General features: G+C 46.3%; 1 protein-coding gene across 1 annotated transcript; it reads right to left on the bottom strand.

Annotated features, from left to right (window-relative positions):
* Positions 1-22,195: 22,195 nt before the first annotated feature.
* Positions 22,196-22,711, bottom strand: LOC126199492 (serine/arginine repetitive matrix protein 1-like). Its single transcript, XM_049936414.1, has one exon. The coding sequence runs from the start codon at positions 22,709-22,711 to the stop codon at positions 22,196-22,198; it is 516 nt and encodes a 171-aa protein (XP_049792371.1).
* Between the last annotated feature and the right edge of the window lie 1,793 nt (positions 22,712-24,504).

Below are 24,504 nucleotides of genomic sequence, written 5' to 3' on the forward strand. Positions count from 1 at the left end.
GCCATGTCACTGGCCACAGTTGTTCGCGATTGGTTCAAGTACACTCTGGACAGTTCGAGAGAATGATTTCGCCACCCACATCGCCCAACATAAATCTCATCGAACATTTATGGGACATAATCGACAGGTCAGTTCGTGCACAAAATTCTGCGTCGTCAACACTTCTGCACTTACGGACGGATATAGAGGCAGCATGGCTCAAATGTTTCTGCTGGGGCCTTCCAAAGTCTTGTGGAGTCCATGCTTCGTCGACCTGCTCACCGCGCCGGACTGAAGGAGATTCGACACGGTATTGGGAAATATTCTACATCTATATCCATACTCCGCGAGCCACCTAACTGTGTGTGGCGGAGGGTACCCTGAGTACCTCTATCGGTTCTCCCTTCTATCGCTCTGAGCACTATGGGACTCAACTGCTGAGGTCATTAGTCCCCTAGAACTTAGAACTAGTTAAACCTAACTAACCTAAGGACATCACAAACATCCATGCCCGAGGCAGGATTCGAACCTGCGACCGTAGCGGTCTTGCGGTTCCAAGCTGCAGCGCCTTTAACCGCACGGCCACTTCGGCCGGCTTCTCCCTTGTATTCCAGTCTCGTATTGTTCGTGGAAAGAAGGATTGTCTGTATGCTTCTGTGTGGGCTCTAATCTCTCTGATTTTATCCTCATGGTCTCTTCGCGAGATATACGTAGGAGGGAGAAATATACTGCTTGATTCCTCGGTGAAGGTATGTTCTCGAAACTTCAACGAAAGCCCGTACCTAGCTACTGCGCGTCTCTCCTGCAGAGTCTTCCACTGGAGTTTATCTATCATCTCCGTAACGCTTTCCCGATTACTAAATGATCCTGTAACGAAGCGCGCTGATCTTCTCTATCTCTTCTATCAACTCTTTCTGGTACGGATCCCACACTGCTGAGCGGTATTCAAGCAGTGGGCGAACAAGCGTACTGTAACCTACTTCCTTTGTTTTCGGATTGCATTTCCTTAGGATTCTTCCAATTAATCTCAGTCTGGCATCTGCTTTACCGACGATGAACTTTATATGATCATTCCATTTTAAATCATTCCTAATGCGTATTCCCAGATAATTTATGGAATTAACTGCTTCCAGTTGCTGACCTATATTGTAGCTAAGTGATAGGGGATGTTTCTTTCTATGTATCCGCAGCACATTACACTTGTCTACATTGAGATTCAATTGCCATTCGCTGCACCATGCGTCAATTCGCTGCAGATCCTCCTGCATTTCAGTACAATTTTCCATTGTTACAACCTCTCGATACACCACAGCATCATCTGCAAAAAGCCTCAGTGAACTTCCGATGTCATCCACAAGGTCATTTATGTATATTGTGAATAGCAACGGTCCTATGACACTCCCCTGCGGCACACCTGAAATCACTCTCACTTCGGAAGACTTCTCTCCATTGAGAATGAGATGCTGCGTTCTGTTATCTAGGAGCTCTTCAATCCAATCACACAATTGGTCTGATAGTCCATATGCTCTTACTTTGTTCATTAAACGACTGTGGGGAACTGTATCGAACGCCTTGCGGAAGTCAAGAAACACGGTATCTATCTGGGAACCCGCGCCTATGGCCTTCTGAGTCTCGCGTGACGAAAAGCGTGAGCTGGGTTTCACACGATCGTCTTTTTCGAAACCCATGCTGATTCCTACAGAGTAAATTTCTAGTCTCCATGACTCTTGTTACCTCAGTGTATTAAAGCAACCAGTTTTTAGCGTAAGGTAGGCTGCTGGTGATGGCAGCGTGTGACGACAGGTTGTAGCAGCAGTGGTGGGGTGTTAAGGCGGCGGCCCCACCTGGCGCTACTTGTTGCGGCTCGTTGCGTATTAATGCGCGGCTGCTCGCCTCAGCCTGCGGCCAATTTGCGGCCAGCCACGCTCCCAGCTCCCCACACTCCTTTCTGCCGGGTCCTGCTGATTACGTTCCCGTGTCGCCGTGCACTACTTGTTCGCAGAGCCCGAAGAAAGCATCATACTGTGTAAGCCTCGGCCCCCGCGACCGTTACTAGTCTGGGAGTGTGACAGTGTGTCGTGATGTAAAACGGTCCAGCGTTTCGGCCCTACTTCACGTAGCTCCCCTCCCCCTATTACGTGGTATGTTTCGAAAACAAGTTTTTATCAACACAGAAAAGAACTACGACGCACCACGAAGGAGTTATTCCAATAAGACGGTCCGCCCTGTTAGCTGAGTGGTCAGCGTGACGGATTGCCGTCTTACGGGTCCGGGTTCGATTCCCGGCTGCGTCGGGGATTTTCTTCGCTGAGGGACTGGGTGTTGTGCTGTCTTCATCATTATTTCGTCCCCATCCGGCTCGCAGGTCGCCCAATGTGGCGTCGAATGTAATGAGACCTGCACTAAGGCGGCCGGACCTGCCCCGCAAGGGGCCTCCCGGCCAATGACGCCAAACGCTCATTTCCATTTCCATCCTAATAAGACGGAAATCGGTAGATATGACGTACATGTACAGACAAGCAAATGATTACAATTTCAGAAAAATTCAATGATTTATTCAAGAGAAAGAGCTTCAGATATTGAGGCAGTCAATAATTGATCCAGCTGTAGCCCCTTTGCAAGCTGATATTCCGTTTGGCACTGGTAGATAGTGTTGTTTGAAGCCGTCTGAGGGATATCGCGCTAAATTCTGTGCAATTGGCGCGTTAGATCGTCAAAATCCCGAGCTGTTTGGAGAGCCCTCCCCATAACGCTCCGAACGTTCTCAATTGGGGAGAGATCCGGTGACCTTGCTGGCCAAGGTAGGGTTTGCCAAGAACGAAGATAAGCAGTAGAAACTCTCGCTGTGTGCCCAGGATGGCTTGCTATGAAGGGCAACGAAACGAGGCGTACAATGTCGTCGACGTACCGCTGTGCTGTGCCGCGGATGACAACCGAAGGATCCTGCTGTGGAATAAAATGGTACCCGAGACCATCACTCGTGGATGTCGGGCCGTATGGTGGGGGATAGTCAGGTTGGTACCCTACAAGTGTCCGGAGAAGTCTCCGGACACTTCTCCGCTAGTCTCCATGGCTCCGTTTGTAGCGGGACTCATCACTGAAGATAATTCTATTCCAGTCAGTGAGATTCCAGGCCGAAGACGTAACAGAATATCGGTGCAAAGGATCGTAACTCCTGTGAAGGTCAGTTCTATTGAAACTATTAGGTCTACAACTTTGCTTCCGCCGTTTTGCAACAGGCGGCAGTAGTGGCAAGTGGAGTTCGGGTGGTTGGCTATAGGTGTAATACAATAAGCTTAGGCGTTTGTAAACGTAATGCCATAAAAATATTAGTCGATTAGTTCAAAAATGTTCAAATATGTGTGAAATCTTATGGGACTTAACTGCTAAGGTTATCAGTCCCTAAGCTTACACACTACGTAACCTAAATTATCCTAAGGACAAACCCATGCCCGAGCGAGGACTCGAACCTCCCCCGGGACTAGCTGCACACTACATGACTGCAGCGCCTTAGACCGTTTGGCTAATCCCGGGCGGCTTAGTCGATTAGTGATTGCATCATAAGGTTATTCTCGATTAATTACGTCAACTTACGTACCCATTTCTCGCCATTTGCGAGAAGTTTTAATTTTCTACTTTAACATGAAGAAATCTGCGGCTTTGGCTCTTAAAATGCTGGGTAAGACCAATGGTGACGGAACTATTAGTGGAAGAACGTGCAGAGAATGTTTTCAGTGCCTGAAGAACGGTGATTTTGATGTTGAAGACCGGCATAGCGGTGGAAGACAGAACGTTTTCGTAGCTCCTGAAATAGACGAAGACAGTCACAGGACATCATTATCGAAAGCAGGTGATGCGTTCGAGCCCAGCACTGAAACACAAACGGCCACAATACAGCTATTGACACGGAAAGGTAATTTTGCAGCAGGTCAGTGCTCGACCCCATGTCGCAAAACCCGTCAAAATATACATGGAAACGTTCAAATGAGAAGTCCTATCCCTCCCGCCGTATTCTCCATTCGTTGCTCTCTCTGACTACCACCTTTTTCGATCAGTGGCATATAGTCTGGCTGACTATCACTTCCGATCATATGAACAAGTGCAAAATTGAATCGATTCGTGGATCCCCACAAAAGATGCCCAGTTCTTCCGCCACGGAATGCGTTTGCTATCCGGAAGATGGGAGAATGTAGTGGCCAGCGAAGGGCAATACTATGAATCACACTTTTTTGGTTGCAATTTTTTCCACAATAAAGCCCCGAACTTCGAGAAAAAACGGCGGAAGCAAAGTTGTAGACCTAGTATAATATCCGAAATACACGGGGCGCCTGTACATTTCGTCAATAGGCGATGCCATTTTGTTTTGGCTGCTCTAGCGACAAGCTACGGTACTGTCAGTCTGTAAATTAAAGCATAAGGAGCGCTTGTGTTGTAGGAAGTGGCCTTTCTGGGAAGAACATAACTTTGATCTCAAGAACACGGAGAAGAAATACATTGTACAAGGAGATAAGTTTTTAACGTGGTACAATCCGAACAGAATTAGGCCTATATGAGAGGAACAGTCTAAACGATTGTGTCAAGCACTGATGCAATCACTCGCAGACAATTTGAATTGCCGGTCTTTGCGGAAATGCAGAGACCGCTGTGAACTTCCAAACACAAAAACAGCTACTTTCATTATCAGACGATTCTCAAAAGAATTTAACAATGGAATAAAGCCTATATGAACGAATGAAAAACACACTTAGCCTGGAGATAACTTTACACAAACATGGCCAAACTGTCCTACGAGTAGTTGTAGTGGCAATTTAAGTACGAATAAAGCTCTCGTGAAGATCTCATTTTCTACATTTGCGGAATATCGAAGAAAAAAAAATACACAATTTATACAACTGAAAGAAAAACGCTCAAGGACAGCATTCTTATATCTGCGCCCGGAAACCATACCGAGTGCTTGAATAACACAACAGCCCACCAGCAACCACAGTGAGTCAAGATGCGATCGCGCACCAGGTCACTTGTGAGCTTAAAGTAAAGGGGGAACAAAGACATACGTAACAGCTTCTGGCGAACATAACAGCCGTAACACAAAAACTCTCCTTGGTGTCCTGTGGACGCAGACAACCTTTCCTGCCTTCTTCCATCTCTATCTCAGTTCGACAAAACTACCGTGTTATATTGCAGGTTACAAAACTAAGACCAGTCACACAATCATCCATCGTTGCTTTCACACACATGGATGGTACAGGCACAAAAACTACTGTCTCCTCACATACAGGTTACTTGTGGCATCAGCATTAGTTAATGTCCATAGTGAGAGGCTTCGTGTTAAAAAACGGTTCTAATGGACCCATTACAATATTGCTACACTCAATTATTGGCTGGCAGTGGCAGTTTTCCCTAACCGAAAACCTCTCGATACACCTTTGACTCGGTGACACTCTAAAAGCCCAACCTCATATGACATGGAAGATTGGGTGTTCCTTGCTTGGCGTGAGGCACAGTTAGCGATACGCCAGTAAACGCCACACCTGATAGAATGAAATATTCAAAATCAAATTTTTGTTGACCCTCGAAACCTCTACATACGCAGTTGCAACTTAGAACGTGTACCGCGCACAAGGTTACTAAAGTAATAAACACTGTGCAACATTATTAAAGGATCATTTTTTCGAAGTGCGGCAATTGTTTCCCACTGCGACGCAAAGTTTCAGATTTGGCTCAAATGTGTCTACAACCTACCTCTGTAATTGTGAAAAGCGTGGCGCCTTGCTACCTCCCACTCAGTCTCGGCGATGCTTCAAAAAGCAAGGCACTCATGCGAAAACGAGACCGTAGCTCGGAAGTTCACGTGAGCTGTAAGGTCGGTTAAAGACGTCGCATTGACACCATATTTCACCAAAATTCTGCTCAACGCCATCGTGGACGTTTCATACGACAAGAAGGTTGAAGGTTGTCATAGCCCTTATCCACATTTCCCCCTTTTCTTGTGACACCTTTGCGATGGAGGCCAGAAACGCGACACCCAGCATAGAATTCACGCGGTTATTTTGTGGTTGGCCAAGGAAAACACTTCAGACACACCGCAGCTGAGAATCGACACGAAAGGGCCTCAGGGGGTGGCATAAAGAGGTCAGTGAAACTACCCCTTTCCGTGGAACGTTGACTCCCGCACATTTCGCGATCGAAAACGACCGTTTGCTGTGCGGTTAGCAACAAGATGTGCCTGACAACCTTTGACACCGCGGACACTCCCTGGCCTTTTCAACCCTTTCCGGCGGACATCAGAGGCTTCAAAACCAATGAAAGTGATGTCACCCCTTTGGAGTGCACTGCGACCACAATTTTTGCTCGGATGTACAGCGTTGAACAACTAGGGAACGTTCAAAATCATTCCACGAAATTAGAACGTGACCTGAAGCAGCAATGGGCGTTTATGCTTTTGCAGTTCTGCAGTTTCGTCCCGTCCTGTGATGTGATCATTGTCATGTTACTTTTCATTATGAAATCATGTGGTTGCGTTAACCCTCTGAGGCCCAATAACATAAAAAAATTAAAATATTTAGGCAGGGATGTAATTCTTCCGCCCCGACTGTTTACCCTATATATCGAAGAAGAAATAAAAGAAGGGTTCAAGAATGAAATTAAAATTCAACATGAAAGTATATCAATGATGAGATTCGCTATTGACATTGCTATCCCCAGTGAAAGTGAAGAAGAATTATAGGATCTGCTGAATGGAATAGACAGTATGGTGAAACAATATGGATGGAGAGTTAGCCAAAGAAAGACGAAAGTAATGAGAAGTAGCAGGAATGAGAACAGCGAGAAACTTAACATTAGGATTAATGGTCACGAAGTAGATGAAGTTTAGGAATTCTGCTACCTAGGCAACGAAATAACCCATGATGGACGGAGTGACGAGGATGTAAAAGGCAGAGTAGTACTGGCAAAATGGGCATTCCTGCACAACACAAGTCTACTAATATCAAACATAGGTCTTAATTTGAGAAATAAATTTCTGAGAATGTACGTTTGGAGCACAGCATTGTATGGTAGTGAGACGTGGATTGTGGGGAAACTGGAACAGAAGCGAATCAAAGCATTTTATATGTGATGCTACAGAACGACGTTGAAAATTAGGTGGACTGATAAGGCAAGGAATGAGGAGGTTCTCCGGAGAATCGCAGAAGAAAAGAATATGTGTAAAACACCGACAAAAAGAAGGGACAGGATGCTAGAACATCGGTCACGGAATAACTCCCATGGTACTAGAGGGAACTATGGAGAATAAAAACCGTAGAAGAAAACAGAGACTGGAATATATCCAGCAAATAATTGAGGACGTAGGTTGTGAGTGCTACTCTGAGATGGAAGAGGTTGACTCAGGAGAGGAAACCGTGGCGAGCCACATCAAACCAGTCAGAAGACTGATGATTCAAAGAAAACATATATACAAAAAATTATTTTCAAATGTTTCACAAAATTGAGCTTTAGCATCATAGTAAGCAACGGATACAAAAAGAAATTGTCAAAAAGTAAACAAACAATTGTTTGAAGGAGGTGGTTTCATTGCGGAGTATAATTTTTAAATATCCCTTAAATGTAACTTTTATGATAGTAGGAAACAACGAATACAAGAAGAGACTAGCTAAAAATAAACAAACATTGTTTTAAGGAGGTGTCTTCACTTTGGAACCACAGGGACATACAGTTTTCAGCCACCCATAATTTTATGAGATATATTTGAAAGCAATTTCGAATTTTTCTTAGACACAATCCGACGTCTCGAATTTTCCATGAACACACAATGCCTAAATCAAATTACAGTTCTAAATAACAATCAATAATGGGACTAAAATTAATAAATTTATATCAAGTGTATATACTGCCGCAATGGTTTCATTTTGCAACCAGGTATAAAAGCAGTAGTAAAAACCTAAATTTACGTTACATACCTCTGGATATGCTTACCTTCACTGTCAATGATCTCCTCGGTATCATCACTATAAAAAAACCACATGACTCAACCTCTCACAATCACGTAGCACAATCTCCGCACCCACTGCGACTTTCAACGCTGTAACTGCTACAGTGCATTACATTCTTAGAAGTAACTCAGTGAATCACTACATGTATTTGCAGTGCAGTAGCAATAGCATCGATGGGTTGACAGAAATGCACTGGTACTTCCAAACAAAACTAATAAACTAGAGGTTTCAGGCAGAAACCACTGGTACGTACTCAAAGGGATAAGGCACCTGTGCTCGGATTCACATTGTGACGTGTGGTTTTTTTTTGTAGTGATCACACGTCACTGTTTATCCCACTTGCGGTGACCTCATTACCACCGGCGGAAAGTGCTTTGCATTTATCGTTCCAATTTACGAACTTTAATAAATAATACCACACTTAAACTCTTATGTAGACACTACACTTACGTCAGTATGAGGCGTTTCTGTATTAATTACATGTTACGAACGAGATCTAGATACCAAGTAGAGATTTGTTCATTAGGCGTTTCTGCTGCACTCAAAATTCAGAAGACGTTAATGGAAGAACGTTTGCAGTTGCACGCAGAATCGTGATTGTAACCAGATGTGCACCTTTTCATCCGAAGCAAATCTACGGCGACGAATGACTTCCCTCAGTGTTCCAGGATAATGACATGAGAGAGATCGTAACAATAGAGAGGATGTGTAAGGGTTTTCCAGGCCGCGCGGGATTAGCGGAGCGGTCTTAGGCGCTGCAGTCGTGGACTGTGCGGCTGGTCCCGGCGGAGGTTCGAGTCCTCCCTCGGGCATGGGTGTTTGTGTTTGTCGTTAGGATGATTTAGGTTAAGTAGTGTATAAGCTTAGGGACTGATGACCTTAGCAGTTAAGTCCCATAAGATTTTACACACATTTGGTTTTCCAGCGAAGTTTCTGCAGCGTTGTCGAAACAACATGAACGCCAGCTCCGGGAAAGTCGCGGTAAAATAAATGTAAGTGTCGTGTGACAGGTGCCTCCCGTCGGGCAGACCGTTCGCCGGGTGCAAGTCTTCCGATTTGACGCCACTTCGGCGACTTGCGCATCGATGCGGATGAAATGATGATGATTAGGACAACACAACACCCACTCCCTGAGCGGAGAAAATCTACGACCCAGCCGGGAATTGAACCCGGTCCCTTAGGACTGACAGTCTGTCGCGCTGACCACTTCTTTTGTTCTATGCGTTTGGTCTTTGCGGACGTCATAGGACATCCAAGTTGATCGTTGATTCCTTTACTCAGTTTTTTTATTACAGAGGGCCGACTCAGCTACCGGGGGCGGACAAAGTAGCGGTGACCTTTTTCTTTTCACTCTCACTGCTCATTGACTTTCTGGAACACGGGGCCACAATCGACGCACGGCGGTACGTTGCCCCTTCACAAAATTTGAAGCGCACCATCAAGTCAAAACTCTCAGGAATGCTTACGGACGGCGTCATTCTGTTGCAGAAAAATCCGTATATTTTGCCAAGATTGTTACGCTGTGTAAATCCTCCATACAGTCTCGATCTCTCCCCATGTGATTTTCGTGTTTTAGAGCCCTGAAGAAAGATATTCGTGTTTATCGATTTGTTTCGTACGAAGAGGTGCATGTCTGTGTACAATCATGATTTCATACGCAAACGCAGACATTAATTTTCAAATAATAAACATTTTACTTTTTTTTCATCTGTCTCGTTTTCATTGGGCCGTTCCTTTCATTTATTCCATCTACGCTGAAGGCACGCATACTATGCACAAATAAAATCAAACGTGACTTCTTAACACATCCATGAACAACTACTCTCTAAGAAGAACAAAGATACGGAGTGGCCGTGCGGTTCTGGGCGCTACAGTCTGGAACCGAGCGACCGCTACGGTCGCAGGTTCGAACCCTGCCTCGGGCATGGATGTGTGTGATGTCCTTAGGTTAGCTAGGTTTAATTAGTTCTAAGTTCTAGGCGACTGATGACCTCAGAAGTTAAGTCGCATAGTGCTCAGAGCCATTTGAACCATTTTGAAGAACAAAGATATAGAAAGACACTCACAGTACAGCGCAGCCGTTTTGCATCCAAACAGTTTATATAGACTCTTAAGACACAAAAGAACAACACAGCGCGAAGGAATTATCCGAATGAGACGGAAATCGCGAAATTTGATGTACTTTTACAAACAAACGATTACAGTTTCAGAAAGAAACTAATTTACTCAAGAGAAAAAGATTCAAAACTTGAACATGTCAACAACGCGTCGGTCCACCTCTTGCCCTTATAGAATCAGTTATACAGCTTGGCATTGATTAACAGAATTGTCCGATGTCTTCCTGAGGGACAGCGTACCAAATTCTGACCAGTTGGTGCATTAGATTTTCCAAATTCCGAGTTGGTTGGAGGACCCTGTCCATAAAGCTACAAACGTTCGCAATTGGTTAGAGATCCGGCGACCATGCTGGTCAAGGTAGGGTTTGGCAAGCACGAAGACGAGTAATAGAAATTCTCGCCCTGTGCGGGCGGTCGTTATGTTGCTGAAATATAAGTACAGGATGGCTTGCCATGAAGGGCAACAAAACGGGGCGTAGAATATAGCCGATCCACCACGTCCGGGGCCTCTCCAGACACATCTTCTCTGATCATCAGAAGCCAATTCTACTCCAGTCAATGAGACTCCAGGTCTAAGACGTGTCACGAGATTCCCCCTTATAGCGGTGGGATACCAGCCTGAGTGTGTATCGCAATACGGCCCCACAACCAGTTGTGGTGGTGGTCTGGGGCCACCATTTCTTTTCGTAGCAGGACTAAAAGGTTGTCATCCACTGCAACCTTACAGCGCAGCAGTACGTAAACGATATTCTGCGCTCCGTTCTGTTGACCTTCATGGCAAGCCATCCTGGGCTTACATTTCAGCAAGATAATGACCGCCCTGACAAGGCGACAGTTTCTATTGATTATCTTTGTGCTTGCCAGACCCTTCCTAAGCCAACAAGTTTGCAGGATCTCTCGCAACTGAGAACGTCTGTAACCAGCTCGAGTTTTTTTACTATCGAACTCACCAGCGGGACAGAAATTGACAAGGTCAGAAGGACATCCAGAAACTCTATGAATCAATACCAAACCGAATAACTGTTTGATAAGGGCGAGAGATGGACCAACGCGCCCTTTATGTGCTCAATTTTTGAAGCTCTTTTTCTTGAAGACATCAGTCAGTTGGTATACCGTTTTCTTTGTCTTAGAGTGTATTTGATTTATCATTTCTTTTGACAAATATTTCGAAAAAAAATTATCAGTAATGGTAATAATTACAAATGCAATTACAATTTCCAATGCCCGCCCGGTTGGCCGTGCGGTCTAACGCACGGCTTTCCGGGCGGGAAGGAGCGCCTGGTCCCCGGCACGAGTCAGCCCGGCGGATTTGTGTCGAGCTCCAGTGAGCCGTCCAGTCTGTGGATGGTTTTTAGGCGGTTTTCCATCTGCCTCGGCGAATGCGTGCTGGTTCCCCTTATTCCGCCTCAGTTACACTATGTCGGCGATTGCTGCGCAAACAAGTTCTCCACGTACGCGTATACCACCATTACTCTACCACGCAAACGTAGGCGTTACACTCGTCTGGGGTGAGACGTTCAAAAATGGTTCAAATGGCTCTGAGCACTATGGGACTGAACTGCTGTGGTCATTAGTCCCCTAGAACTTAGAACTACTTAAACCCAACTAACCTAAGGACATCACACACTTCCGTGCCTGAGGCAGGATTCGAACCTGCGACCGTAGCGGTGGCGCGGTTCCAGACTGTAGCTCCTAGAACCGCTCGGCCACCCCGGCCGGCGGTGTGAGACGTTCCTGAGGAGTTCACCGTGGGCCGAACCGCACAATAACCCTGGGTTCGGTGTGGAGCGGCGGAGGGGTGAAGTGGACTGCAGTAGTCGTCGTGGGGTTGTGGACCACTGCGGCTGCGGTGGGGACGGAGCCTCTCCGTCATTTCTAGGTCCCCGGTTAACGTACAATACAATACAATTTCCAATTAAAGTTAAAATATGAGAAATAATCTACCGATTGAACGTAAATTTTTAATTTTGGGCCTAAAGAGAATAATGCTTATTACCATTTAATCATTCAGAAACTAAAATTTTGTAATTTCAGACCACGTTTTATGTATCGGGCTGTCTAATTCTAAAACTGTATCGTAAGTTCAAAACGTAACGAAAATAGGGCTATGGACCAGTTCCATTACACCAGCAGTATCTGTGTACATATTTCGTATTGAATGGTTCAACATCTGGTGGTCTACGAGGAGACAATTTTGGGATGACTGGCGACATGGCAGCGATGCAGAATTACGCGGTAGGGAGACAGTAGTTGAGCAGCTGTTTGCAGACGGTGGACAGTAATGGAGGCAGCACGCAGACGGCCCTCGTGGTGTTTGCGCAGGCCGTGAAAACAGTGTCTGGCCGGCCGGCGGCGGCGGCGTGTTTTGACAAATGTTCCACCCGCGGTATTGACCGGGCGGCGCGCTGGCCAGATGGCGGCGTGGCGCCTCCTTGACAAATGGACCAACACTTGAGGCCCGGCGCGGCGCGAGCCCACAAGTGGCCGTGGACCGGCCCGCCCCAGCCAGCGAACACACTCCACACTCCACGCAGCCGCCCGCACACGGCTCGGGGAAGTCCGCGGACGACGCGAGCTGTTAGGAGTTCTGCGACGCCACTGCGTGGAATTTCACGACCCACGGCGTTCCGTTGCGACTGAATAACACGAGTCATTTTTTTTTTTTTTTTTTTTTTTTTTTTTTTTTTTTTTTTTTTTTGCTTCGTGGACATGGACGTGGCCAATGACATGCAAGATCGCGTTCTACGTCACAAGCGGCGCGTACGTCACGAAGGTAGTTCTGAACTCGCTCGTTCGCTCAGCTTAGCAGACAAAATGCGTTTCTAAACCTGTTGCCGGCCAGTGTTGGCCGAGCGGTTGTAGGCACTACAGTCTGGAACCGCGCGACTGCTACCGTTGCAGCTTCGAGTCTTGCCTCGGGCATGGATGTGTGTGATTTCCTTAGGTTAGTCAGGTTTAAGTATTTCTAAGTTCTAGGCAACTGATGACCTTAGAAGTTAAGTCCCATAGTGCTCAGAGCCATTTGAACCATTTTTCTAAACCTGTTAACTCGCAGCTGGCCGTGTAAGTACTAACGACCATTGCATCTTCCACTGGAATCTGCTATTATGAAGTCTTACTGATTAACACTACCACAGCAAAATTTAAGATCAGTACTCGATATAAGTGGTATAACGGCTTGTTATGGCAAACCTACGTTCCTAGCATTTGTGGACTTTAAGGAAGCTCTTGGCAATGTTGACTGGAATACTCTCTTTCAAATTCTGAAGGTGGCACGGGTAAAATACAGGGAGCGAAAGCCTATTTACAATTTGTACAGAAACCAGATGGCAGTTATAAGAGTCGAGGGGCATGAAAGGGAAGCAGTGGTTGGGAAGGGAGTGAGACAGCGTTGTAGCCTCTCCCAGAAGTTATTCAATCTGTATATTGAGCAAGCAGTGAAGGAAACAAAAGAAAAATTCGGAGTAGGTATTAAAATGCGTGGAGAAGAAATAAAAACTTTGAGGTTCGCCGATGACATTGTAATTCTGTCAGAGACAGCAAAGGACTTGGAAGAGCAGCTGAACAGAATGGACAGTGTCTTGAAAGGAGGATATAAGATGAACATCAACAAAAGCAAACCAAGGATAATGTAATGTAGTCGAATTACATCGGCTGATGCTGAGGGAATTAGATTAGGAAATGAGACACTTAAAGTAGTAAAGGAGTTTTGCTATTTGGGGAGCAAAATAACTGATGATGGTCGAAGAAGAGAGGACATAAAATGTAGACTGGCAATGGCAAGGAAAGCGTTTCTGGAGAAGAGAAATTTGTTAACATCGAGTATAGATTTAAGTGTCACGAAGTAGTTTCTGAATGTATTTGTATGGAGTGTAGCCATGTATGGAAGTGAAACGTGGACGATAAATAGTTTGGACAAGAAGACAATAGAAGCTTTCGGAATGTAGTGCTACAAAAGAATGCTGGAGATTAGATGGGTAGACCACGTAACTAATGAGGTGGTATTGAATAGAATTGGGGAGAAGAGGAGTTTGTGGCACAACTTGACAAGAAGAAGGGATCGGTTGGTAGGACATGTTCTGAGGCATCAAGGGATCGCAAATTTAGCATTGGAGGGCAGCGTGGAGGGTAAAAATCGTAGAGGGAGACCAAGAGATGAATACACTAAACAGACTCAGAAGGATGTAGGTTGCAGTGGTTACTGGGATATGATGAAGCTTGCACAGGATAGAGTGGCATGGACAGCTGCATCAAACCCGTCTCAGGACTGAAGACCAAGACAACAACGGCTTGATTATAGCATTTAGTCTTTTCTGCTTAATAGTACCCATTACATGCTGGAAGTGGTGCCTTATGCAGCTATCATTTTAGCATGATTTTATTTTATTGTACGCCAGTACAGCCGTAACAAATTATAAGCAGGCCCATGGACTTCACATCATTATAGGACTAATAACAGTAAGATTCCATAATAGCGGATTCCAGTAGAAGATTCAGTTTTCGTTTGTACGGACACGCCTAATTAAGAGTTAACAGGTGTAGAAACGTAGTTTGTCTGCTGATTTGAGGGAGCGCAGGACTACCTTCGTGACGTACACGTCGCGGCCTGTCTTTCTCGTAGGCCTCGTGGAACTTGGGAGACTCCACACTGGGTTTTATTTTGTCGGTTGAAGCCCTTATTTGGCGGGCCTCGTAAATATAACTTCCGACGAATGAATATACGCTGTTTGAAAGCATCAGCTCATTGAGCACGTCTCGAAAACGCGTCGTTATAGGTGTGATTTTTTATAATAATATGACGGGAAACGTCATATTGGTGCCTAAGAATTTTCGTATTTGGTTGATTTTGTGTAGTGGGCGGTCAACGGAATACGAGAAAATGGAAAAAAATTGACCAGGAGCGAGAAGGACTCGTACTCTGGGGGTTCCGTACAGACTTAATTACGTATACAGGGCGTAGTAAAAACGTACGGCATAAATCGCAGGACACACTCCTTACATATGGACGAAGAAGTTGTGTTACATGGACATTGTTCTGCAGAGGCTTTGTTTCCATGTTACAGCTCATTTTCTGCAGCTTGTTAATCATGGGTAACACACACGAACAGAACGCGTCAGCATACCACGTACAACTCTTTCTCACAGGAAATGTCAAATGTGCCCTCCGTGGGAATTGATACGTGCATCAACCAGGCGTCGTAATAACGACCCATGCTTGTAGTTAACACCGTGACATCGGCAACTACAACTGAAACGGACACGTGACCATCGGCACTGGACGTTGGCGCAGTGGCAGAGCGTTCCATGTTCTAACGAATGCCGGCCGCGGTGGTCTATCGGTTCTAGGCGCGCAGTCCGCTCCCGCGCGACTGCTACGGTCGCAGGTTCGAATCCTGCCTCGGGCATGGATGTGTGTGATGTCCTTAGGTTAGTTAGGTTTAAGTAGTTCTAAGTTCTAGGGGACTTATGACCACAGCTGTTGAGTCCCATAGTGCTCAGAGCCATTTGAACCATTTTTCTAACGAATGCCGATACCTTCATCATGCCGATGGGAGGTCGCGAATCTGTCGTATTCCAGGGGAACCGCTCCTTGGCAGCTGTAGTGCGGGACGGAGACAAGTTCACGGCGGCTCCATTATGCTATAAGGGACATTCACATGGTTACCCATGGGTCCAGTGGAGCTCGTGCAAGGCACCAAGACAGCCACGGAGTATCGTACACTGGTTGCAGGTCACGTACAACCCTTCATTACGATCATGTTTCCCGACGGCAGTGGCATTTTTCAACAAGATAATGCTCCATGTCACAAGGCCAGGAGTGTGATGGAGTGGTTGTGTGTCCAGATTTGGAGCAACTCCCTTCACCGACCTACCAAGGCCTCATTGCTTTCATACCACGACGTGCCGAAGGTGGTCACACCGGCGGCTGATCCGAGTACAGGTTGAATCAGAAATCCACCGACAAACTTGCAGAGGTGGTACTATGGACCAAACCAAGAAAAAAAAAACGCGTGTAGGAAATATGGGATAATTCATACCTTAAGAGTTATGAGCAATTATTTATCATCGCTACTGTGAAGCACATTTCTTCCACCGCAGAAGTCCTCATAGGTCTCGTGGTTTTACGTTTGAGCCCATGTTTACTAGACTCCTTTTTTGTGTTTGTTATGGTCCTACTATGACTTCTGAAAGTTTGTCAGTGCAGTTCTGGTTTACCCTGTGTAATAGGTTCATACTCCTATTGTGTAAGGTACGTTGTGGCGTGTGATGTTTTAGTAGAAAACCCGAAACTCTGAAGTTTACAGGGGCAGCCAGAAAGGCTCTTTACACCAGAAATAAATGCTTGTAGCAGTGTAAGATGGTAAGATATGTAAGATCTGAACTTCTCACTCTGATTATTGATACGGCAACGCGCTCCTCACGTGAACTGCAACAGGATTGCCGCGTGGTCTGAGGAGCCTTGTCACGGTCCGTGCGGCTCCCCACGTCGGAGGTTCGAATCCTCCCTCGAGCACGGGTGTGTATGTTTTCCATAGCGTACGTTAGTTTAAGTTAGATTAAGTAGTGTGTAGGCCTAGGGACCGATGACCTCAGCAGTTTGGTCCCATAAGACCTTACCACAAATTTCCAAAATTTGCAACAGGATTGACGTATAACTGCCACGTGATTGCCCTAGGAGGAGAATAAAGTCTGTGCGATGACCAGTTCCTTGTTCGCCTTTCAATGCTTGGTGAAAATTGTTCAGATATCGTTGACACTGACAAATGTGCGGGTTCGTGAGCGGAAGCACAATATCGATTATAGGTTTCGTGTACACTTCGGGGAGGAGATAACAAATTGTCAGACATTTATCAAACGGGAGAAGGAAGATTATGACCTGGGAAATGTTTTGGATGCCCATCGCGCTGGTCGTCCATCAATCTCAAGGCGTAAAATGTGCTGAAATTAATTTTTCGGTGATGCATTTACTCTTCAAGTCGACCATAAAGCTTGCTGCCGAACTTGGAATTAAAGGGAGCACAATACAATCCACATTAAAGTGGACTTAGACCCGCAAGCATTCCGGCCAATGGTCACCAGTGAACTAACTTACGATGAGTTACCGCGGAGGGCGTATCAGACTGTGCGGGGATCATGGTGGTGCACGTAGGAACGTTTTGGACAATTAACTGTAAGTATTATTAAAGTCACGGGGGCCTTCCAGAAAGTAAAGAACGTTTGCGTCTGCTCATCTGTCTTGTGGCAGCTCCTCATTGGTTTCTGATGTTCAGTGTGATGCGGACAGTTGCCAGATGCGGTTATAAGTCGGATCTTGCCACGTGGTAAGTGCACATATAATGTGAATGTGACCATGGCAGTGTCGATTGGGAGTTTCGTCGACTGTGAAGTGCGAGGTGTTACTCGTTTTCTGGAGTCTGAAAATGTTAGTCCCTGTGAAATTCACCGCAGACTTGTTACCATTTATGTCGAAGCCTGCAGTGAATGCATCCAGTATCCGAAAGTGGTGCATAATGTTTAGGAATGGAGAACAGATGTTCATAGCGAAGAGAGAGATTAGGGCGATCCTCCGTCAACACAGATGCGCTGAAACAAAAGGTGGATCGCATCATGCGAGAGAATCTTCAGTTGATTAGCGAGGTGCTTGAACAATATCAGGAAGTGTCTTGCTCAGTTGTGCACGAAATTTAAACAAATGAAAGTATCAAAATAATTTGTGCACACGTTTGAATTTATCGATGTATCCGGCAAGGTTTAAGAATAGTTTGTCGTTCATTTCGTCGTTGGTAATACTAGTACTCACTTTTTCTGTTGTTCTATGTAGGTTGACTGAAATACAGGATACCAGCGTTAGAGATGTTTTCTATGCGTTAGGTAATATATATATGGCAACTGAAATAAAGGATACCAATGTTAGAGGTGTCGTTATCTTCGCGATAGGTAATATCTGTGTCAACTGAAGTTCAGGACACCAGTGTAAGATTGTACCTTTCTTCGCGGTAGGCAATTTATAGGCCTACAGAAAACAGGATAACAGTGTTAGGTATGCTGTTTTTTTCGACCTGGATAATACTAGTATCCTGTTCTTCAGTTAATCTGCAAAGGTCGGGATACCAATGTTAGGTATGTTGTTCCGTTCGCTGTTGGTGATACCAATGTTTGGTTGGTCGCTTTTTCCTTCGTGGGTAACATTGGTATCCATTTCCTCAGTTGAACAGGATATCAGTGTTCGGTTTGTTGTGTTTTTCGTGTAGCGTAACATGTTTCCTTGATATTTTCGTTAGTATTTTCTTTTGTGGTTAGTGTGTAGTTCTGTTTTTAGGTCGTACCCGTGTGAAACCCTCATAATTCCCACGTCCGTACCGTTAGTTTAATTTATTTTGTGGACTTGGATAAATGACGCTTTTTTTTGTTTTCATTGGTTTGCCATTATGGGTTCCTGTGATGTACAGGGCTATTAAAAATGATTGAAGCGATTTCATAAATTCACTGTAGCTCCATTCATTGACATATGGTCACGACACACTACAGATACGTAGGAAAACTCATAAAGTTTCGTTCGGCTGAAGCCACACTTCAGGTTTCTGCCGCCAGAGCGCTCGAGAGCGCAGTGAGACAAAATGGCGACAGGAGCCGAGAAAGCATATGTCGTGCTTAAAATGCACTCACATCAGTCAGTCATAACAGTGCAACGACACTTCAGGACGAAGTTCAGCAAAGATCCACCAACTGCTAACTCCATTCGGCGATGGTATGCGCAGTTTAAAGTTTCTGGATGCCTCTGTAAGGGGAAATCAACGGGTCGGCCTGCAGTGAGCGAAGAAACGGTTGAACGCGTGCGGGCAATTTTCACGCGTAGCCCGCGGAAGTCGACGAATAAAGCAAGCAGCGAGCTAAACGTACCACAGCCGACGGTTTGGAAAATCTTACGGAAAAGGTTAAAGCAGAAGCCTTACCGTTTACAATTGCTACAAGCCCTGACACCCGATGACAAAGTCAAACGCTTTGAATTTTCGGCGCGGTTGCAACAGCTCATGGAAGAGGATATGTTCAGTGCGAAACTTGTTTTCAGTGACGAAGCAACATTTTTTCTTAATGGTGAAGTGAACAGACACAATGTGCGAATCTGGGCGGTAGAGAATCCTCACGCATTCGTGCAGCAAATTCGCAATTCACCAAAAGTTAACGTGTTTTGTGCAATCTCACGGTTTAAAGTTTAAGGCCCCTTTTTCTTCTGCGAAAAAAACGTTACAGGACACGTGTATCTGGACATGCTGGAAAATTGGCTCATGCCACAACTGGAGACGGACAGCGCCGACTTCATCTTTCAACAGGATGGTGCTCCACCGCACTTCCATCATGATGTTCGGCATTTCTTAAACAGGAGATTGGAAAACCGATGGATCGGTCGTGGTGGAGATCATGATCAGCAATTCATGTCATGGCCTCCACGCTCTCCCGACTTAACCCCATGCGATTTCTTTCTGTGGCGTTATGTGAAAGATTCAGTGTTTAAACCTCCTCTACCAAGAAACGTGCCAGAACTGCGAGCTCGCATCAACGATGCTTTCGCACTCATTGATGGGGACATGCTGCGCCGAGTGTGGGAGGAACTTGATTATCGGCTTGATGTCTGCCGAATCACTAAAGGGGCACATATCGAACATTTGTGAATGCCTAAAAAAAGTTTTTGAGTTTTTGTATGTGTGTGCAAAGCATTGTGAAAATATCTCAAATAATAAAGTTATTGTAGAGCTGTGAAATCTCTTCAATCATTTGTAATAACCCTGTACATGTACGATCTCTGTTAACTGTGCTACATTTCTTTTTGCATTTACGTTATGGCTTTACGTGATGTACGTCTACGATACAAGTTCTCTGTGCTACATTCTTTTGATTACGAACATTCGTTCATGCTCTTAGATCTTTATACGTATCACCCGCCAGGGTAGCCGAGCGCGCTAACGCGCTGCTTCCTGGACTCGGTTAGGCGCGCCGGCCCCGGATCGAATCCGCCCGGCGGATCAACGACGAGGGCCGGTGTGCCGCCCAGCGTGGATGTGGTTTTTAGGTGGTTTTCCATATCCCTCTGGGTGAATACCGGGCTGCTCCCCACGTTCCGCCTCAGTTACACGCGTCGCAGACACTTGAAACAAGTCCGCGCTGTTTCACGATTTACTCTAGACGCAGACAGTTGGGGTACACTGATTCCGTCCTTGGGGGTACGGGGTGGCGGCAGGAAGGGCATCCGGCCATCCCTAACACTAACACTGCCAAATCCTTTGTAACCACGCCGACCCTCCCATCGCTGCGGGACTTTGGCGTAAGCGATAGAAAGAAAGAAATGTTTGTCACGTATCATCTGTTACTTACCTATGACGTCACTGCTCAACGCCAACGATTAATATCCCATTCTGCAGTATTCCCCACTTAAAAGAAATGCCACATAGTCACCAGCATCTGGGATACCACTGCCTTCGACCCTTCAACATGCGTCGGGCTGTTTACGATGGATGACAATATTTCACCCAACAGCGACGAAGAATCATATTAGACAACAGAACCGTAGGAAAGAGTCAGAAAACTTCATGACAATCAGCAGCACCCCGTGATCGGAAAGGGCAGGTTTGCGATTAGTCTCCTGAGCCACTCGCCAACTCATAAAGGATACAGACTGTACTGGAAGACAAAGAAAGACACACGTTAACGAGTAAGTACTTCTGGTAATGTACACTACTGGCCATTAAAATTGCCTTCACCACCAAGATGACGTGCTACAGACGCGGAATTTAACCGACAGGAAGAGGATGCTGTGATATGCAAATGATTAGCTTTTCAGAGCATTCACACTAGCTGACATGAGGAAAATTTTCAACCGATTTCTCATACACAAACAGCAGTTGACCGGCGTTGCCTGGTGAAACGTTGTTGTGAAGCTTCGTGTAAGGAGGAGAAATGCGTACCATCACGTTTCCGACTTTGATAAAGGTCGGATTGTAGCCTATCGCCATTGCGCTTTATCGTATCGCGACATTCCTGCTCACGTTGGTCGAGAGCCAATGACTGTTAGCAGAATATGGAATCGGTGGGTTCAGGAGGGTAATACGGAACGCCATGCTGGATCCCAACGGCCTCGTTATCACTAGCAGTCGAGATGACAGGCATCTTATCCGCATCGTGCAGCCACGTCTCGATCCCTGAGTCAACAGATGGGGACGTTTGCAAGACAACAACCATCTGCACGAACAGTCCGGCGACGTTTGCAGCAGCATGGACTATCAGTTCGGAGACCGTGGCTGCGGTTACCCTTGACGCTGCATCAGAGACAGGTGCGCCTGCGATGGTGTACTCAACGACGAACCTGGGTGCACGAATGGCAAATCGTAATTTTTTCGGATGAATCCAGGTTCTGTTTACAGCATCATGATGGTCACATCCGTGTTTGGAGACATCGCGGTGAGCGCACTTTGGAAGCGTGTATTCGTCATCGCCGTACTGGCGTATCACCTGGCGTGGTGGTATGGGGTGCCATTGGTTACACGTCTCGGTCACCAACTGTTCGCATTGACGGCACTTTGAACAGTGGACGTTACATTTCAGATGTGTTACGACCCGTGGCTCTACCCTTCATTCGATCCCTGCGAAACCCTACATTTCAGCAGGATAATGCACGACCGCATGTTGCAGGTCCTGTACGGGCGTTTCTGGATACAGAAAATGTTCGACTGCTGCCCTGGCCAGCACATTCTCCAGATCTTTCACCTGGCTGAGCAACTGGCTCGTCACAATACGGCAGTCACTACTCTTGATGAACTGTGGTATCGTGTTGAAGCTGCATGGGCAGCTGTACCTGTACACGCCATCCGAGCTCTGTTTGACTCAATGTCCAGGCGTATCAGTGCCGTTATTACGGTCAGAGGTGGTTGTTGTGGGTACTGATTTCTCAGGATCTATGCACCCAAATTGCGTGAAAATGTAATCACATGTCAGTTCTAGTATAATATATTTGTACAGTGAATACCCGTTTATCATGTGCATTTCGTCTTAGTGTAGCAATTTTAATGGGCAGTAGTGTATTACAGGACACCTGGTTTGCGGGTTGTAGCTTCGTCACTGCTGTGGCTGTGGGTACATAATGGCGGCGTGATTACTTGCTGTCATATTCCAGAGCAGACCAGTCGCTCCCCGTCTGTTAAGGTTTCCTCGCAGGCGACGGGCGGACAACGGCGGTGGAAGCGGCGGGAGTGGGCGTAAGGAGTATTGACGGGGCGAGGGTGGCGGCGGCTGCGGGCCCCATCTGGTTGCAGGCTGCGGGGGCGGAGGCCTCTGGGGGCGGCGGAGGCGGGGAGGGGAGGGGCCGGCCGACAAATGGCGGCAACGGCAGCGGCGGGCTGCGCTGCTGATTACACGCGGCCAGCCACGCCCCGACAAGATTCCCGCACTCGCAGCCATTTCTGCAGCCCTCTGTGAGCGCACGCCGCTTAGGCTTACGTACGCTCGTACGTTACTTCTTCGCATCCCGACTGCATCTTCACGCACTGTCAGCTCCTCCCGCGAGTGGTGCTGCCCTGCTTCTATCAACTCCTTATCTACGCTTCCAGTGTCACCTGACGAAATACTGCTCATCCCTTTAAAAGAGCACACAGTTTGTTTTGAATTAGGTGAGATTGAGGTAAAACCAGCTCCAAGATGACAATTTTTGAAGTATATGAAACAAAATCGTCAGAACTTCTGAACTGTTTGCCTTAGGGTATTCACACTGCACGGTTTCGCTGCGGGGCATGAGGGGAATTAGTATGCGCATGCGCACGCGCCTTGTTGTTGGCCATTTGCGCGTGAAAATGTCACGGTACAGCGTGCCCGAGCATATAGCGCTTGTGAAGGCATACAATGCGGATCAAAGGAAGTTTGCGATAGACTTCAAGCTGAAGACAACCGATCCAAGTGTGCTAACAATCAAGAATTTGAAGTTAAAATCTTCTGGGTTATTGGGCCGCGTCATGTTTCTTCTAAAATGTTCGACGTTTCGACCCCTCTGCTGGGATCTTCCTCAGGATCTTTTGGTGTCCACATTCAGTTATCTCGGTTCCCAGATCTCTGCTGATGGCGACTGCAGCCATGAAATCCGGAGACGCCTGTTGCTCGGTAGACAGGCGATGTCAAACTTTGATAAGGTTATAAGGTCCAGAGATATAACAGTAGCAACAAAGATCCGTATTGTGAGGGCTATGGTCTTTCCAGTTGTGATGTATGGATGTGAGACCTGGACCATTAGAAAGGCTGAACGGCTAAGAATTGACTCCTTCGAATTGTGGTGTTGGAGAAAACTTTCTTAGAGTTCCATGGACTGCAAAGAGAACCAACAGATCAATATTGGAGCAAATAAAACCGGATTTCTCCCTGGAAGGTCTAATGTTAAAACAAAAGCTGACCTACTTTGGACACACAGTGCGAAGGCATTCCTCGCTGGAAAAAACATTAATGCTGGGGATGATTGGAGGAACTAGAAGACGAGGACGTCAGAGGATGAGATGGTTCGATGGCATCACAGAAGCAATGTGTTCCAACCTGGAAGGTCTACGGGAGAAAGTGCAAGACAGGAAAAAGTGGCGTGATTTGGTTAATGGGGTCACGAAGAGTCGGAACCGACTAAAGGAATAGAGAGTGGGAGACTGCTAGAACACTGTCAGAGACGAGTGTCGCGTCCACTTATAAAGGGGGAGTTTTCTGGCGTTCGTGCTGGAGAAGTGATAGTATTGGTTAAAGTTCATATGGCTAACATAGGTGGGCCATAGTCATAGGCTAATATTCCCGCTCTGATGAAGAAGAAGGGGAGTTGGTACGTCATCTCCTGTGGATACCATTGGCGGGCCATCGTCATTGGATAGAAAGGCACTATTCCACACTTATGCTGGAGAAGGGTTATTGGTTGAAATGCCTGCTACCGCTATTGGTTGGTCGTCATCAGTGGCTAGATTCTAAACGGACAGAGCAAGATAGGGGGTATGTTTACCCAAAATAATATTGTCCGCCGAGGTGACTTGCAGCGCATTGTTTATGCCACTCTCACACCGCGGCCGCGTATTTACTTCCTTGATGGCGGGGAGCCACGAATCCAGAAGCCTATAGCCGTCCTCTCTATTGAAATTAGATGCATTCTTAGAAATTTCAACCGCTTCTCGGATCTTTCTTCTGTAAATGTTTGTTTATTTAGTGAGTACACGTGAGTTATTAAAATCGATGTCAGAGCCACAGTTCTCGTGATGTTCCGCTGCTGCCGATTTTGCACTTTGTTTTAGCCGCTTGTCCCGTTCGTGTTCCTTAATGCGTTCTTTAACAGTTCTTCCCGTTTCGCCTATATTCACTTCGCCGCAGCCACTTAACACTTGATAGACGCCTGCATTGTGGAGGTAATCAGG

The sequence above is a fragment of the Schistocerca nitens genome, chromosome 8 (assembly GCF_023898315.1).
Source record: "Schistocerca nitens isolate TAMUIC-IGC-003100 chromosome 8, iqSchNite1.1, whole genome shotgun sequence".
NCBI classification, from domain to species: domain Eukaryota; kingdom Metazoa; phylum Arthropoda; class Insecta; order Orthoptera; family Acrididae; genus Schistocerca; species Schistocerca nitens.

Coding starts and splice junctions, on each gene's coding strand:
- LOC126199492 (XM_049936414.1), bottom strand. CDS start 22,711: ATGAGCAGTATTTCGTCAGGTGACACTGGAAGCGTAGATAAGGAGTTG.